Source organism: Epargyreus clarus, unplaced genomic scaffold (assembly GCF_041222505.1).
Source record: "Epargyreus clarus isolate Ecla_fem2 unplaced genomic scaffold, WU_Ecla_fem_2.2 ptg000003l, whole genome shotgun sequence".
Taxonomy (NCBI): domain Eukaryota; kingdom Metazoa; phylum Arthropoda; class Insecta; order Lepidoptera; family Hesperiidae; genus Epargyreus; species Epargyreus clarus.
This window is the reverse complement of record NW_027332211.1, coordinates 17,538,131-17,553,253: the sequence shown is the minus strand read 5'-3', so window position 1 is coordinate 17,553,253 and position 15,123 is coordinate 17,538,131. Positions and strand designations below refer to the sequence as shown.

General features: G+C 37.8%; 1 protein-coding gene across 1 annotated transcript in view; it reads right to left on the bottom strand.

Moving 5' to 3' along the window:
- LOC140748517 (protein Obscurin) overlaps positions 1-15,123 on the bottom strand; it is a 61,746-nt gene that overhangs the window by 34,625 nt on the left and 11,998 nt on the right. Inside the window, exons 5-16 of the mRNA XM_073081334.1 lie at positions 11,162-11,254; positions 10,382-10,681; positions 10,108-10,258; positions 7,309-10,032; positions 6,439-7,128; positions 5,852-6,097; positions 4,912-5,053; positions 3,966-4,156; positions 2,549-2,670; positions 1,662-1,797; positions 1,163-1,340; positions 161-338 (exon numbers count right to left, since the gene is read on the bottom strand). Of these exons, the coding sequence (XP_072937435.1) occupies positions 161-338; positions 1,163-1,340; positions 1,662-1,797; positions 2,549-2,670; positions 3,966-4,156; positions 4,912-5,053; positions 5,852-6,097; positions 6,439-7,128; positions 7,309-10,032; positions 10,108-10,258; positions 10,382-10,681; positions 11,162-11,254 (5,151 nt within the window). The remainder of the gene's footprint in view (positions 1-160; positions 339-1,162; positions 1,341-1,661; positions 1,798-2,548; positions 2,671-3,965; positions 4,157-4,911; positions 5,054-5,851; positions 6,098-6,438; positions 7,129-7,308; positions 10,033-10,107; positions 10,259-10,381; positions 10,682-11,161; positions 11,255-15,123) is intronic.

Below are 15,123 nucleotides of genomic sequence, written 5' to 3'. Positions count from 1 at the left end.
CGTTTTGTTTTGCTTTTTCGAGTTAAAAGTGCATATTACTATGTAAAGAAAAGTCATGATTCTAATAATTTGTGTTAAATCTTTTAACCATTCAAGTCTAACTATGCCTTATCTAACTCAACCCTGTATACATCGCGTATAACTTCAACAGTATCCTCACCATGCAGTTCTGGTTCTCCACCTTCTGTCGTATCTTGGGCGCGGCCTTGACGACGAGGTGCAGCGTGGTGGTGTCCTCGCCGAGCTCGTTGGCGGCCGTCACGCGGTACTCGCCCGCGTCCGCCGCCGACACGTTCTTGATCACCAGCGACATGCTCTCCTCGTCCTCGTACAGGAACCTGGCAATAACATATTATATATTGTTTTAACATATTGTACCTTGTTAAGCAAATAGAGATTATGATTGCAAAGTGTTTTTATTTATAAAATAAGAGTATCAAACGAGCATATAGTCCACCTGATGGTAAGTGGCTACTGCCGCCCATGGACATCTGTAATCAACTCCAGGTATGATTATTTATTGTTTATTTATATATGAATAATTATAGTTCAACTAACGCCATCTAGTGATTAAAATATTTACTAAGATAAAGCAATCAAATTCCCTATTTTCAAGGTAAGTATAATTTGTAACACATTAAATCTTTTTTAAAGTTTAATGTTATGTATTTTTATTGTTATATATAACAAATGTAATAACAATAACAAAAAGTAATGTGTAACATAATGTACAGCTGAGACACTGAACTGTCGATTTCAATCAAACAGTTTTGGCGTGCTGCGTTGCGCCATATTAAGAGTTTATATCATTATAATTATCGTGAAACATATATCGGTATACAATAAATATATTGTACACACGTCTATAATGAATATTTAGATTTGGACGTGTCACGTGATCTCTGTGCCTATTATCATGACCTATAATTGTTCATGGTAATTATAATATATTACGTACATATTCGAGCAAATATATTTTACCCTATTCGGTGATCAATTTTTCAATTACCTAATTCTACACCTTATACTTAAATCCTTCAGTGACCGACATCCAGTGAACAATAATAACTATAGCAGCTGTTTACGAAAATTAAGTTTGTTTATACCTATATAGGTATATGACGCTGAATAAATGTTGAAATGTTTAAATCAAGCAACTCACTTGTGCCTGGCGTCGGCTTGCACGACCTCGCCCTTGTGCTCGAAGACGACGGAGGGGCGCGGGTAGCCCTTGCAGCTGAGCTCCAGCATGGCGGAGCCGCCCGCCGCCACGATGGCCTCGCGGTGCTCGATCACCAGCCGCGGCTTCTCCGGCTCGCGGTGCAGCTCGTGTACTGCGCCTGGGGGACGGTGGTGGTAAAATGTAGCAGGTGCGACCGTATTTGCCGACGTGTGGCCAATGTTTGACTAATATAGCCGGTAAACATGTGACTACTGAATGTTATGAATTGTAATATTAGGCCAATATCCAAATATTTGACAAATGTAGCTATGTGCTATGAAACATGATAACGGCGCGAAGAGGATTTGTTTGCAATTTTCAGGATTTACTCGGGTATTGTTAACTATTGTCATTTTCTATTAATCAATTTGTTAAATTTTTGAACTTAACTTGTTAAACATGATATGAAAAACTTAAAAATATATAGAAATGAAATTACCTTGCACAGTAAGCTCAGCGGAGCAGGAGATGTTGCCGGTGCTGGTCTTCGCGACGCAGGTGTAGAGGCCGGCGTCTTCCGGCTTCACGTGCTGGAACACTAGCGCTAAAGAGTCCTCGTCGTCGCCGAGGAGGACCTGGTACCATCAACAAAATGTTATTAAGAAAATAATATAAATATGTATTTTATTTTAACATAAATTATAATTCATACACGGTAATGTGTTAACTGCTTGACCGATTTCAAAGTAATATTGTGAGTGTACAAGGCTTGTTCCAGCTTGGAAGATAGATAGTTTTGAACCGGTAGGTGGCGCTGAATGATTGAACTATTTTTTGTGGCTAACCAGCGCTTGCACGGGCCTACAACATTTATATAATTTATAGTGCAACAATCATCGCTAAATGTATCATACTTAAACATAAATATATTTTCTAACATTTCATTTTAAGCTTTTAAAAATACCTTACAGTTATTCGACTGGTTATATTTACATTTACAGAAAGTAAATTATGATAAAATCTAATATATAAAATTCTCGTGTCACAGTTTTCGTTGCCATACTCCTCCGAAACGGCTTGACCGATTTTGATGAAATTTTTTGTGCTTATCCGGTATCTATGAAAATCGGCCAACATCCATTTTTCATCCCCCTAAGTGATAAGGGTTGGTCACCCTTAATTTTTTTTTATTTGTATGGCAACACAACGTTTGTCGGGTCAGCTAGTAGTTTATGTTTAAAAGTTCAATCCCTTTAAACTGACATTGATTTTATGTATTCTTGTATTTAAAGTGGCTCTATATATAGAGAATAGAAATAGAAGTATACTTACTTCAATAAAATTGATTTCATACTTAATTAAATTCCACATTTGGCGACATATTACCTTAAACCTCTCTTCGGGGTCGAAGGGCTGTCCATCACGCTTCCACGCGAATGTCGGTTTCTCTCCCTTGGCCAGCAGGCCCTCGCCGCCCGGCGGCAGCTCGAAGAAGATATTCTTGTCCTCTGGATTAAAAATAAAATTTTAAGTTCTCCTTTCATATAGGTCATTTTAGGTACTAATACATTACATGATTTTCATTCCTTTCATTATTTATGGATCATGCCTTTGGTTTTGACGTAATATATTTGGAGTCTCAATGTTTTGTCCTCGTAACTGCAGCGTTCTGGCAGTTGTATTCTGGTTTGACCCTTTTTTTTATAATTATACCTAAACGATGAGGCAGGCGGGCTACCTGATGGAAAGTAGTCACCGTCGCCTATGGACATTTGCAAAACCAGAGGAGATTGCCTGTTTGCTTCATTTAAGTTTAAAATAATCACACAGCTAATTGAAACCAAACCGTTTTTCTGGTTTTAGATCTTAAGGACGGATATTTTGAGCATTTCACAATACCTTTGTCCATCTTAAACATCTTGTCACGCTAAAAACACAACGATAACTAGCATTTAGACGATTCTACGGCGAACATATTTAAACAAGGTACACTATAGTTTTATTTCAGAGCTAATTAAATAAATTAGTATGTTTATAGGTCACGACGCGGCGACGACCACGAGAAACCATTACAACAATAATTGTGAGTGAAATTTTTAGCAACGTCTGGATGCCGTCCAATGTTTGTTTATGACGGGAGGCGCTATAAATATTCTCTGCTAAAATTACATTGAACTTGTTGATTCCGAAGATGCCTATTACGTAAAGGCATTTTAAGTATCTTAGCGGCAATGTTGCAGCAATTCTTTAGGCGTATGTAAATTACAAAATGTTTCATTTAGACTTTAATAGCTATACTATTAATATTATTGAATTAAGTTTTATAACAATAGTGTTTGATATGTTTACACAGAAGAACGAAGAACTCTTGATAATAAACCAGCCTAAGCTATCATCATCATTAATCCATTCCTGTCCTTCTGCTGAGCACGAGTCTCCTCTCAGAATGAGAAGGATTAGGCCATCCACGGCTCTGGCCAAGTGCGAAATGGTAGACGTCACAAACCTTTGAAAACCATTTTTTAGATTTTTCAGGTATGCAGGTTTCCTCACGATGCTTTCCTTCACCGTTTAAGCAAGTGATAATTAATTCCTAATACGTATGTAAAACTTTGAAAAATCAGATGTGCGTGTCTGGGTTTGAACCTCGGACCCCTCGATCACTCGATTACTGCTTTTGCTATTGTTTTCATTTAATAGCAGATAGCACCCTTATTTACAGATTTGGTGAAAATGTAGTTCCATTGAATACATAAATGTATGAATAATGTAAGAAGTGAGAAGTAACGTATGAATGACTGACCAACAACAGTGACGGTGGCCTCGGTGGTGACGTCGCCGTAGATGTTGGTGGCGGTGGCGGCGTAGCGGCCCGCGTCGGCGGCGCACACGTCCGCGATCACCAGCTCGTAGCAGCCGCGCGCCGCCCGCGTGCGCACGATCGACACGCGCTCGCTCTCCGACGAGCACACGATCTCCGTGCCGTTGTGGAAGCTGGAAACGGGGTGCAGAGCTTTGAGAATTCTTCCCTTAAGGCCTTCTACATATTGAGATCTCTGGGCCTTCAGATTTTACAAAGTAATGCTGTGTTCTGGTTTGAAAGGTTTGCTAAGAGAGGCATACTTTACGAGGCGTTCCAGCTTAGTCCTCAGGAGTAGCGGTGCATCTGTGGCCAGCGTAAGTAGGAATATCCAATCCTATCTGGGGTTGATTACAGATGTCCATGGGCGGCAGTAGCCACTTACCATCAGGTGGACTGCATGCTCGTCCTTTAAACAAGAATTTTAAATAAGAAGCTCAGATTATAACCTGAGCTCAGATTGTGCTTCTTGCTGCTTGAGCTAAGCTTCTTGTATAAAATAGGTACGTGTATAAAATAGGTTCTAGGTTCTTCTTGTATAAAATACGTAATAAGCCAAGCCGCTAAAATAGCTTCAAATACAGTTTGTTTGACATATGATATTTACAAGATCTATATATAAGTTGAAAATTTTAACAATGAGTAAACAAAATAATTTAAAACCATAAAGGTGTCCTTTATAAATATGCCACATCATAGAAAGTGTCTTAAAGCCAATATGTATTTTGAAAAATACAAGCTCGAATCAATCTTTCCCAAGGAGAAAATATAGATGTAACGATTATCTACAACCAAATTCCTTTTATATTGGCTTTTATAGACAAGTCATAAAATTTTGTTCTCAGTATTCCCATCTTTAGTTACAAGTTTTAGTGTGTTATCAACTTACAATTTGACATCAGGATTAGGGTCTCCCTTAACCCTGACCATGAAGCGTAGGTAGGTGTTTAGCAATATCTCCGTGTCCTTCAGCGCCACCAGGAAGTATGGGGCGTTCAGTGCGTTCTTTTGTTTCCTTTCCTCGGGAGTCACTATAATTTGGTGAAAAAAGATTAGAGAAGGGATGTGTGTATATGTACAAAATTCTCGCCTGAAAGAGAACTTTGTGTTATGATTTTTTTATGTCCAATGATGTAGAGACAAGTTTATTATATTGAGTATAGACATATTTTTTTTTTATTTTGAGTTTTGATTATCGAGTATACTTGTATAATGTTTATTATTCATGTTATTATATGTGTCTAATTATAAGAAAATAGTTTAAGGGTATATCGTCATATTGTTTAAAAATCACTATGAATTGTTTTGTTTTTGCATGTTTAATAAAGTAATTTCTATTGTGTCTACATCTATGAACATATCGGATATAATAATCGTTTAGGGCATGCGATTTTCAAAACTACGGTACGTGTTTAGGTGTCAAAATACAGGAAAATTATACATTGGACAGTAGACGGAAGAGCTACGGTTATCCGCGATACAATGCCTTAATCGATGATGATTTTGCAACGACCATGCAGGCTCATTACTAATAGTATAACGCTTAATTAATGAAAATATAATCTATTAAAATCTGGAAAAAAAGGATCAGTTTGTGTAAGTGGATTGAGCAAATTGAAGAGTGCATCCAAATTACATCAAATTATTTTTAATATTGTTGAATTGAATTGAGTGAATTGCTTTTGTTGTTTAAAATACAGTACATATATTAATTTGTAAGAACCATTGTAATGTTTGTAACTGTTAATATAAATAAATGATCAACAAATGTCTCATATGTTTGTGTTCAATTTGCTCAATGAGTGAACTAATAGTGCAAAATAACTCACGCTCGTGGACGACTAACTGGGCGGTGCAGTAGGCGTTGCCTTTGACATTCTCCGCTCTGGCCGTGTACGTCCCTGTGTCGTCTTCTCTACAGTGCATCACTTCTAGCTTGTGGAAGCCATTTTGCATGATGATGTTGACGCGGTCCATGAGTTTGTCGGTAAGCGGCTTATTGTCCTTCAGCCAGGTGACCTTCACCGGCTCCGGGGTATCGAGCAGCTGGCATTCGAAGTACGCATTCTCACCAGCTGGGGATTCAAAGCATCGTTACAAGAGGATCCGTACGGAATTAAGCTGATTGTCAGGCATCACCAGACGTAGATGGTACGTATGCGTATGTGGCGGTAATTTAGACGTGTCTTATAAACGATTTTGGTTGAAAACTTCAGCCAATGTTTCGAATATTCGATGATTTCGATTGCCCTGAAACACTTTTATGGAACCGTACAAATCCTCAAAGGATATACAACGAAGCCTGGTTAAAAAAATGTGTTGTGTAAGTTAGTGACTAAAAGCGTATGTACAAGCGCTAAGTGTATCTACTTCTATTACGATGTATTTGCTACTCTACGCACTCGTTCGTACTTACGCTCAATGTTCTGGCCTTCAAGCGTCTTCGTGAATATAGGTTTTCCTTCTACAGACTCCGACCTGACATACGACGTTTTGGATGTAATATCTTCAGAAACGGAGCCGTTCATGATCTTAGAGTATTTACTTTCAGCGGATTCCCCATTCTTAGAGCGTTCGTAGCTCGACTCCACTTTAGAAACGCTTTCCACATTATTTCCTTCATAATTTGCGTCGATGCTAAGTCTAGTAGAGCGACCGTTCCTGGAGTCTCGTCGGTATTTCGAAGCAATACTATCAATCTTGCTAGTGGTGTCATTACCATCGTAGCTAGATTCAATACTCATTGTGGTCGAGCGACCTTCGATCTTGCTCTCCAAGTTGTTGTTGAGGCCATATTTGGATGCGATGCTATCGATCTTACTTGCCGCATCGTAGGACGATTCAATACCGTATTTCGACCCTTCCTTGCTTTCGTAGCTAGACTCTATTCCGTATTTAGAGCCTCCTTCGATGACGGAGCTAGAGGAATACTTGGATTCATATCGGGAACTTGCCCCTCCTTCAATGGAACCGCTTGTTTCAAACTTGGCACTTTCTACGCGAGAGCCACTTTCACGGCGAGCGTAAGAGGATGCACCGGTGCTGTCGTAAGAAGATGTTTCGTAGCGCCCACCGCTGGATAGCTTGCGGCTGCTACTGGAGTACTCTATAGAGAATAACAGTAATGTCAAATAAAAATTGTGTTTAACATGTGACCTAATATTTAATAAATAAAATATAGTTCAGTATTATCAAGACATATAAAAACCTCTTTTCTTGTCAATATATATAATGGTATGATATTTATTAATTAGTGTATCTAGTGAGGTAAATACAATATGCTTACCTCCCGACACCCGCGAAGTGCGACTGTATCGCGACATCTCTTCGTCGACGGTTTCCTCCGCGGTTACAGCTTGACTGTCTACGTTAACTGTTTCTTTCAATTCCTCGGTTGTTACAGTTTGACTGACTTCAGCTGCTTGTTCGGTCGAAGCTGCAGTTTTACCGTTTACAGAGACTTGTTCAACTGAGGTCGGTACAGGTGTTGTTTCTTTTACAGAATCTGTTGTTGTAGTTGTACCGTTTGCAGCAACGTCTTCAACTGGTGTTGGTACAGGGGTTGATTCTTTTACAGAATTTGTTGTTCTAGTGGTACCGTTTGCAGCAACGTCTTCAACTGTTGTCAGTACAGGGGTTGATTCTTTGACAGAATTTGTTGTTGTAGTAGTACCGTTTGCAGTAACGTCTTCAACTGGTGTCGGTACAGGGGTTGTTTCTTTTAAATAATCTGTTGTTGTTGTTGTTGTGGTACCGTTTGCAGTAACGTCTTCAACTGGTGTCGATACAGGGGTTGTGACTTTTAAATAATCTGTTGTTGTTGTAGTGGTACCGTTTGCAGTAACGTCTTCGACTGGTGTCGGTACAGGGGTTGTTTCTTTTAAATAATCTGTTGTTGTTGTAGTGGTACCGTTTGCAGTAACGTCTTCGACTGGTCTCGGTACAGGGGTTGTTTCTTTTAAATAATCTGTTGTTGTTGTAGTGGTACCGTTTGCAGTAACGTCTTCAACTGGTGTCGATACAGGGGTTGTGTCTTTTAAATAATCTGTTGTTGTTGAAGTGGTACCGTTTGCAGTAACGTCTTCGACTGGTGTCGGTACAGGGGTTGTTTCTTTTAAATAATCTGTTGTTGTTATAGTGGTACCGTTTGCAGTAACGTCTTCAACTGGTGTCGATACAGGGGTTGTTTCTTTTACAGAATCTGTTGTTGTTGTAGTGGTACCGTTTGCAGCAACGTCTTCAACTGGTGTAGATACAGGGGTTGTTTCTTTTACAGAATCTGTTGTTGCTGTTGTTGTTGTAGTGGTACCGTTTGCAGCAACGTCTTCAACTGGTGTCGATATAGGGGTTGTTTCTTTTACAGAATCTGTTGTTGATGTAGTGGTATCGTTTGCTGTAACGTCTTCAGCTGGTGTCTGAACAGGTGTTGTTTCCTTTACAGATTCTGTTGTTGTTGTACCGTTTGCAGTAACGTCTTCAACTGGTGTCGGTACAGGGGTTGTTTCTTTTATAGAATCCTCTGTTGTTGTAGTGTTACTGTTTGCAGCAACGTCTTCAACTGGTGTCTGAACAGGTGTTGTTTCTTTTATAGAATCTGCTGTTGATCTAGTGGTACCGTTTGCAGAAACGTTTTCAGACGCCTCTGCAACTGTAGTTTCACTGCTTGTTATTTCTTTTAAAGATTCTTGTAGAGTTGTAGTGGTAACGTTTGCACTAACGTTTTCAAATGACGTTTGTACTAGTGTAGTCTCGCCACTTGATACTTCTTTTACAGATTCTTGTAATGTTGTAGTTGTAACGTTTGCGGTAACTTTCTCAGGTGATGTTTTTACAGGTGTAGTTTGACCGTCTGCTGCTTCTTTTACAGAACCGTTTATTGTTGTAGTGGAAACGTTTGCAGTAACTTCTTCAGCTGATGTTTCTAAGACTGTAGTTTGACCGTTTGTTTCTCCTTTTACAGAATCTTTTCTCGTAACAGAAGTAACGTTTGCAGTTACTTCTTCGTGGTCTTTGGATATTACAGTTTGTGCAGTAACTGATTCTGCGGTACTAAGTGATGTAACGTTTTCAGTTACTGATGTTTCCGAAGCTTGGGTAGTTTCTTGTTGTGATGTTTGTGTTAGTAAAGATGATGTTTGTTGTACGTTTTGTTCAGCAGTTGCAGCTGACGATGTTTCCTTTACACTGGTCGATTCTTCGACTGAGGTTACTTGAGATGTTTGAGTGCTATAAGATATCGACTCTTGTGTTTGTTGAGCTGATGCACTGGTCTCTTTATGAACAGTGCCTTGACTTTGTTCAATGGAACCCTGCTCAGTTGTTTCAGTAAAAGATGACGATTCTTCGACTGATACTTTGGTCGAAGTGGCTTGTACTATAGAATGGCTTTCCTCTTCAACTCTTAGTTCTGCAGATTTTGTTTTTGCAGATTTAGATTCTATTAACGTGGCTTCCTGAATAACTTGACTTGACTCTTGAGAAGATTGCTCGATAGAAAAGCTTTGAACGATTTCTTTTGCGGATGTTGATTGAGATGATTGAACAGATGTTTCTTGTGTTAATTGTGCAACAGATTCTGCTTTTTCAGAAGCTGCTTGAACAGTTTGTAGGCTTTCGCTAGCTGTACTTTCAACTTGGATCACAGACGATTTAGCTTCTAAATCAGCTGTGACTTCACTCGTGACAGTACTGCTGACTGTTGAGTTTACTACTTCTTGTACTTCGCTAATAGAAGAGAACTCAGTGATTTCCTGCTTGGAGACTTTTCTGGCGATTTCACTTTCAACCGATGCTTTTCTCTTAGCTTGAACCGCACGAGATTCTTCTTTTGTAAGTACTTCTTGAGCTTGTGCGGCTTCTACTCGAGATCGTTTTTCTTTGACTTCTTGACTCACTTCTAACTGTGCGTGCTCTCGTTTCTTCTTTTTCTCTTCTGGTTCTGGAGATTTATATTCTGGTTGTTCTGGTGGAAGGACTTGTAGATCATCAGCAGCGTGTTCGGCTAATGCAACTGAAAATTAAGCAATGTATTAGCACTAAATATTTCCTTTAAAAAAAGTTAAGACTGTTCAAAAAAAATACACACCAATGTCACTATCGTATTGTCCGATTTCTCGTAGCCAGGTAGTTTTTACGTGGTCTCGATGAGCTGTAAGTGTGATTGATAATAGGGGTGATTTCTGACGAAGCTCGAATTTTGGTGTGTTCGGATGATCTATAACTTCAGCGTCAGGGAGCTGGAAAGATAAAACATTTCACTTCATTAACTGTTAAGAAAATGATTGTACGTTATTCGATATAAAATAGTCTACCTGTTAAGAGTGGCGTAGTACCCAAAACAAAACACAAAAGAATGGTACCTTTATGATATTTTTGAGAACGAAGACAGAGCGATCTTCGGAGACCCTCTTGACTTTGCAGATTAATATCCTAGCTTTGAAGAGGAACACGTATCTCTCCTTGTTCGTGCCCTCGTAGTCGACGGTGAACCAGTCGTGGGTGAGCAGGCGGCCGAGCTTGTAGATGTTCCCGCGGTAACCTTCGATGCTAGCGATGAACTGGTTGTCGGTAGCGCGACTTGGGACGCCCAGAAATAGTTCTAGGGCCCTTTGGAGGTCTGTACTCTCGTCGCCGAGACGTTTGGAGTATTTTACTAGTTCCTGTACAGAAAGTTACTAATATTAACACTAAGTCGTCCTAAAGGTAATCGTGATATTGAGAGTACGTAAAAGTATTTTTGAAACTATTTCAACAATCATTAATGTGAAATTATGAACATTGTAATAATTTCATATTTTAAGTATTTATGTTTAGCTCGAGAAAAATATGTAATTTCATCAGAGCAGCAGACATTTTATATATTGCTGTACTCAATTCTGATTGAATTATTATACAGGCTTCTATGAATCGTAAGCTATTAGATTTTGATAGCCGTTTCCGTCGGCACATGACGTCAAGAGCTAATTACAGATTTGTTGCCAGTGTATTGCATTTAAACTTTAGTTTAGTTCTGCAGTTACGATCGTAGTTACAGCTGGGTCATTTGTTTCGAAATTGGGACGGTTACGATTTTGTAATTGCTGACTTTTGACTTTGATGTTATGGTATACGGAGTAATAAAGATGGCCTCATCGACTCACCTTCAAAAGGAGTTGGTAGTCGTTGATTCTTTGTATGGGTAGCTTGAGATGCTCGGAAAGTCCTTTTTCGTCACCAAGCTTGACTGATAAGTTCTGTAAACAAGTACAAATATTTAAAAGAAAATTCACAACAGTGCACCGAATTGCGGTTATATAGACACATAATTAATTCTCCCACAGACATTTACTTGTCCAAATGTTGTTTATATATTGTTTTGTAATTTAAATTCCTTTACGATTAAACAATTTGCTATGTCAAAGAATAATGGCTTTAGGGAGACAATTACAATGATTTTAGACACCGACAATAGATCGACATTAGTAGCTGTGACCATAGGGTTCTCAAATCACAATTATACAAAATGACGCTAAGGAGGACTATAGACTGTGCTGGTGAAGTGCGGGCTAGTAGTCTTTTCATACACGTCTGGCATTGTGGATTCTCCAGATTGGAGTTTGTATTGCTGTGACCATTTTTTCCTTTACCGTAAAAAAATGAGTTTCAAAACCCAATCAAAAATATATAAGATCGAAATTCGCACCACTATGCCATTACTGGTCGCGTGGCATCCCTTACATGCAATAAATTTGTAAGATATAATTGAGCAGAAAGTAACATGAAGCTTTCTGTCATCGATGTTCGATACATGTTCTACATTGGCGACCTGCCAATCGATTTAGGTGACGCCGGAGGGATGTGTTCTCTTAATTCAAATTGGCGTTTGGACGCCGCTGGCACGGTGACATTAGAAATGCAATAAATCTTAAAACGGCCAAATGAGTTACAGTTGAGGTTACAACTTCTACCGGAGCGGGGAACGTATTCTAATGTGGAGCTTGTAACAATGTCTCAGAGATTATTGTCTGGTGTGGGCTGTAACGGGTCAGGAAGACATTGCTATTTGGCCAAAGGTCTTCACGTGTCCGAAGTAATTTATGGTGCTAACGGTGCCAGTTGCCGTACCAAGCTGAAGCAGGTAGGTTTTCATTGTTTTACTAAACGAGTGCTGACACGATCCGAGGTGCAATATTTGACTTTACGGTTATTTCTTACCTAATTCTAATAGTGTCTAACGTAGGTATTATTTATTGTTAGAAAATTAATAAGTTAGTCTTATATCTTGTAACGTGTCAACCTGTGACGTTATCAAGGTACGTATTTAAAGGATGTCTTTTATTGTCCATGACCGTATATTTTAATAATTTTAATATCCCTGTTTTCTAAACTAACGAACCAGACTAAAACACTATAAAAGCCACACCATGAGTAATATTTTGCACAGTAATTTCGCGATAAATCGTCGCAATCAATTCAAGTGTGAACCGTCGTAAAACCATCATAAATGCGTCAAAACGCGTACAACGTAGAACTGCTCCTCTGGGTATATTTAGAGCACCTTGACACATTGCTTCCAGACCGTGGGCTGTTGACGTTAGAAACGAAATATTTGTGGGAAATGTGAACACCCATTCATTCGCAACTTGCTATTGGATTCGTTGGAAGGAAATGTATAATGTGCTTAAAATGGATTTCTAAAATGGTGTCAATAACGCGTTTGAATAGTCAGTTGCTTTTTTCAGTTGCGTTTTGGTACTCGTAATATAAACAAAGTTACCGTAGGTTCTGAAGACACTAATATATGATTCGTTGTTTGAAGAGGTTTTAAATGAAATGTTGTACCACGTGTATACTCGAATCTGTATATATTAAGGCTTACTTTGAATAATGATTCTTAATTTACTTATATAAGTATTACAGCGTTGATGATGTCAATCATAGTCACCAAAGTTGGTCTCGTAATCACGATCACGAGATTAAACTATTACAATAAATACCACTGGCATTCATCACAAAATAAAATAATAAATTTGAATTTATAAAATATTTTCTCGTACTTATTTTTATTTCATTTTATATTTTTTATTGGCCTCTTCCCGAACTTTCCATAACAATAACATATTGCTCTTTTTATTTACATTTTATAATTATTTTAAACTTTTTGGGGATCAAAATTATTTCAACCTCAAAAATAAATAAGTAATTTGTAACTCTAAGTTGTTCCTTCCATTCACTACATTAAGAACCATTCCAATCGATGAAGTAAAGTCTGATTCATACATTCAGCGGTCAATGAATGGCATTAATCTCATTAATAACAATACCATTGAACTCATAACAGGTGCTGTAAAACTGGCCAATACTGCAGTTCCTGTAATAACTTCCACGCGATCGAATTTATAGCAACGTAAAGGGAACGTAATGTTTTTGAAGAATACAATTTTTTTAACCAACTTTGGAAAGAAAAACCCATAAGACATCAATAAAACTTACTATGAATTCTGAATGATTATAAAAATTCTCAGCTTAAAATGTGTAGATAGGGAGTATTAAATTTTGCGAATAAGTTCCATAAGTACCATAGAAAAACCTTACCTTCCGTAAGGAATTTATCAAACAATAGACTTAAATAAGTTATATAAAATTTTTGGATTCATAAAAATTAAGATTTAAAAGTTTGCAAAATTTAGTAATTGGAAACTTTTTATTGAAATCGTAGTCAATAACAATAGCTGTTTAACCTGCTTCCATGGCATAGAATCTAATGAAAAAATAACAGGAACAATTACCAATTTAATGCCAGGTTCATAGTTTTACCTGGTTCTTACTACACTACTACGAGTACATATACTGCGCTAAGAGTATAAACTGCAACGTCTAATTAATCTTCGGTATCCCTAATCCAGTATTTAGTGTATGGACTAATTGGAGCATTTAAATGTCGTTGCTCAAGCCAAGTTTATTATTATTTGTTCAGAATTTAGGTAATTTTGGACATTTTCCTTGGCAAAGGTCTCAGTTGCAATATTTACGTTACTGTTTAATTTACGACGATTCAATTTTAAATTTAATGCTTATCTCAATGTAACTCTTATTTGTTTCATGACTTTTACATTTATTTATACCAAATTTATTATTAAATATATATAAATATATGTTGTTAATATGGAAACGGGTAATATTTTCTTGCTTAAAACATTTGTGTAAGTACTGCGATCACCAACACGCGCAGCCAAGCGTGGTGACCACGATAAAAAGATCTTTGTAGAAAAGGTTTTTAAAAAGTGTTAGCCAATTTACTTTAAGTAAGGTTTGCGGGATATATTTAGTTTCTTAAAATATACATCAATGCTGATTATAACGTCGATTAAAAATGCGATGACTATTAAAAAGGGCTTAAATGTTTAGACATTATTACTTTTTATTGGTATACATAATGGTATACATAATTCCATCTACTTGTAGTTATATCATATCTTTTACATAATCAATATCAACTTTATTTTTTTATAAGGTTTTCAATTTGATGGATATTTCTTAAAGTCATTACTTCCTGTGTTCTGAATTCATGTGATTCAATGCATGCGTCAACTCTTATCATAGCTTCTTTTTAAGATATTCTATTTTAAAAACTTGTTACTTTATTGTTTATTTAAATGTTTATAATCATACTAAATTTTGTTGATATTGATGATGATTGATATTAATGATTATATTTGAATGTGGAATTAGTCAATTAGTGCCATGATTTCAACTTCAGTTAAAACATATTTGTTTATAAATAGCTTAATCAGCTGTTAGAACAGTTTAAAATTAGTAGTGTATTCCACAAAATTACATTTGGTAATTGGGTCAAGGTCACCGGGAAGTTCTTTTGTATGGCCACCCGAGCCGGCCGACGCGGCCGCAACACTGCCGACGAGGCGTCAGATAGCTACGACGCCGCTGAACAACACCCACGCAGCCCAACTCAAAATAAACCAGACGTGTTGCTTGAAACACTACACCCGTTGGAAGTGAATGTTGGGAAAAACACGATATTTCGCAACTGCCCGCCCAATTATATAACAGAATACGGTCGTACGTGGCGGCGGCTCCTACCTGCGCGGCGACGGTCGGCACG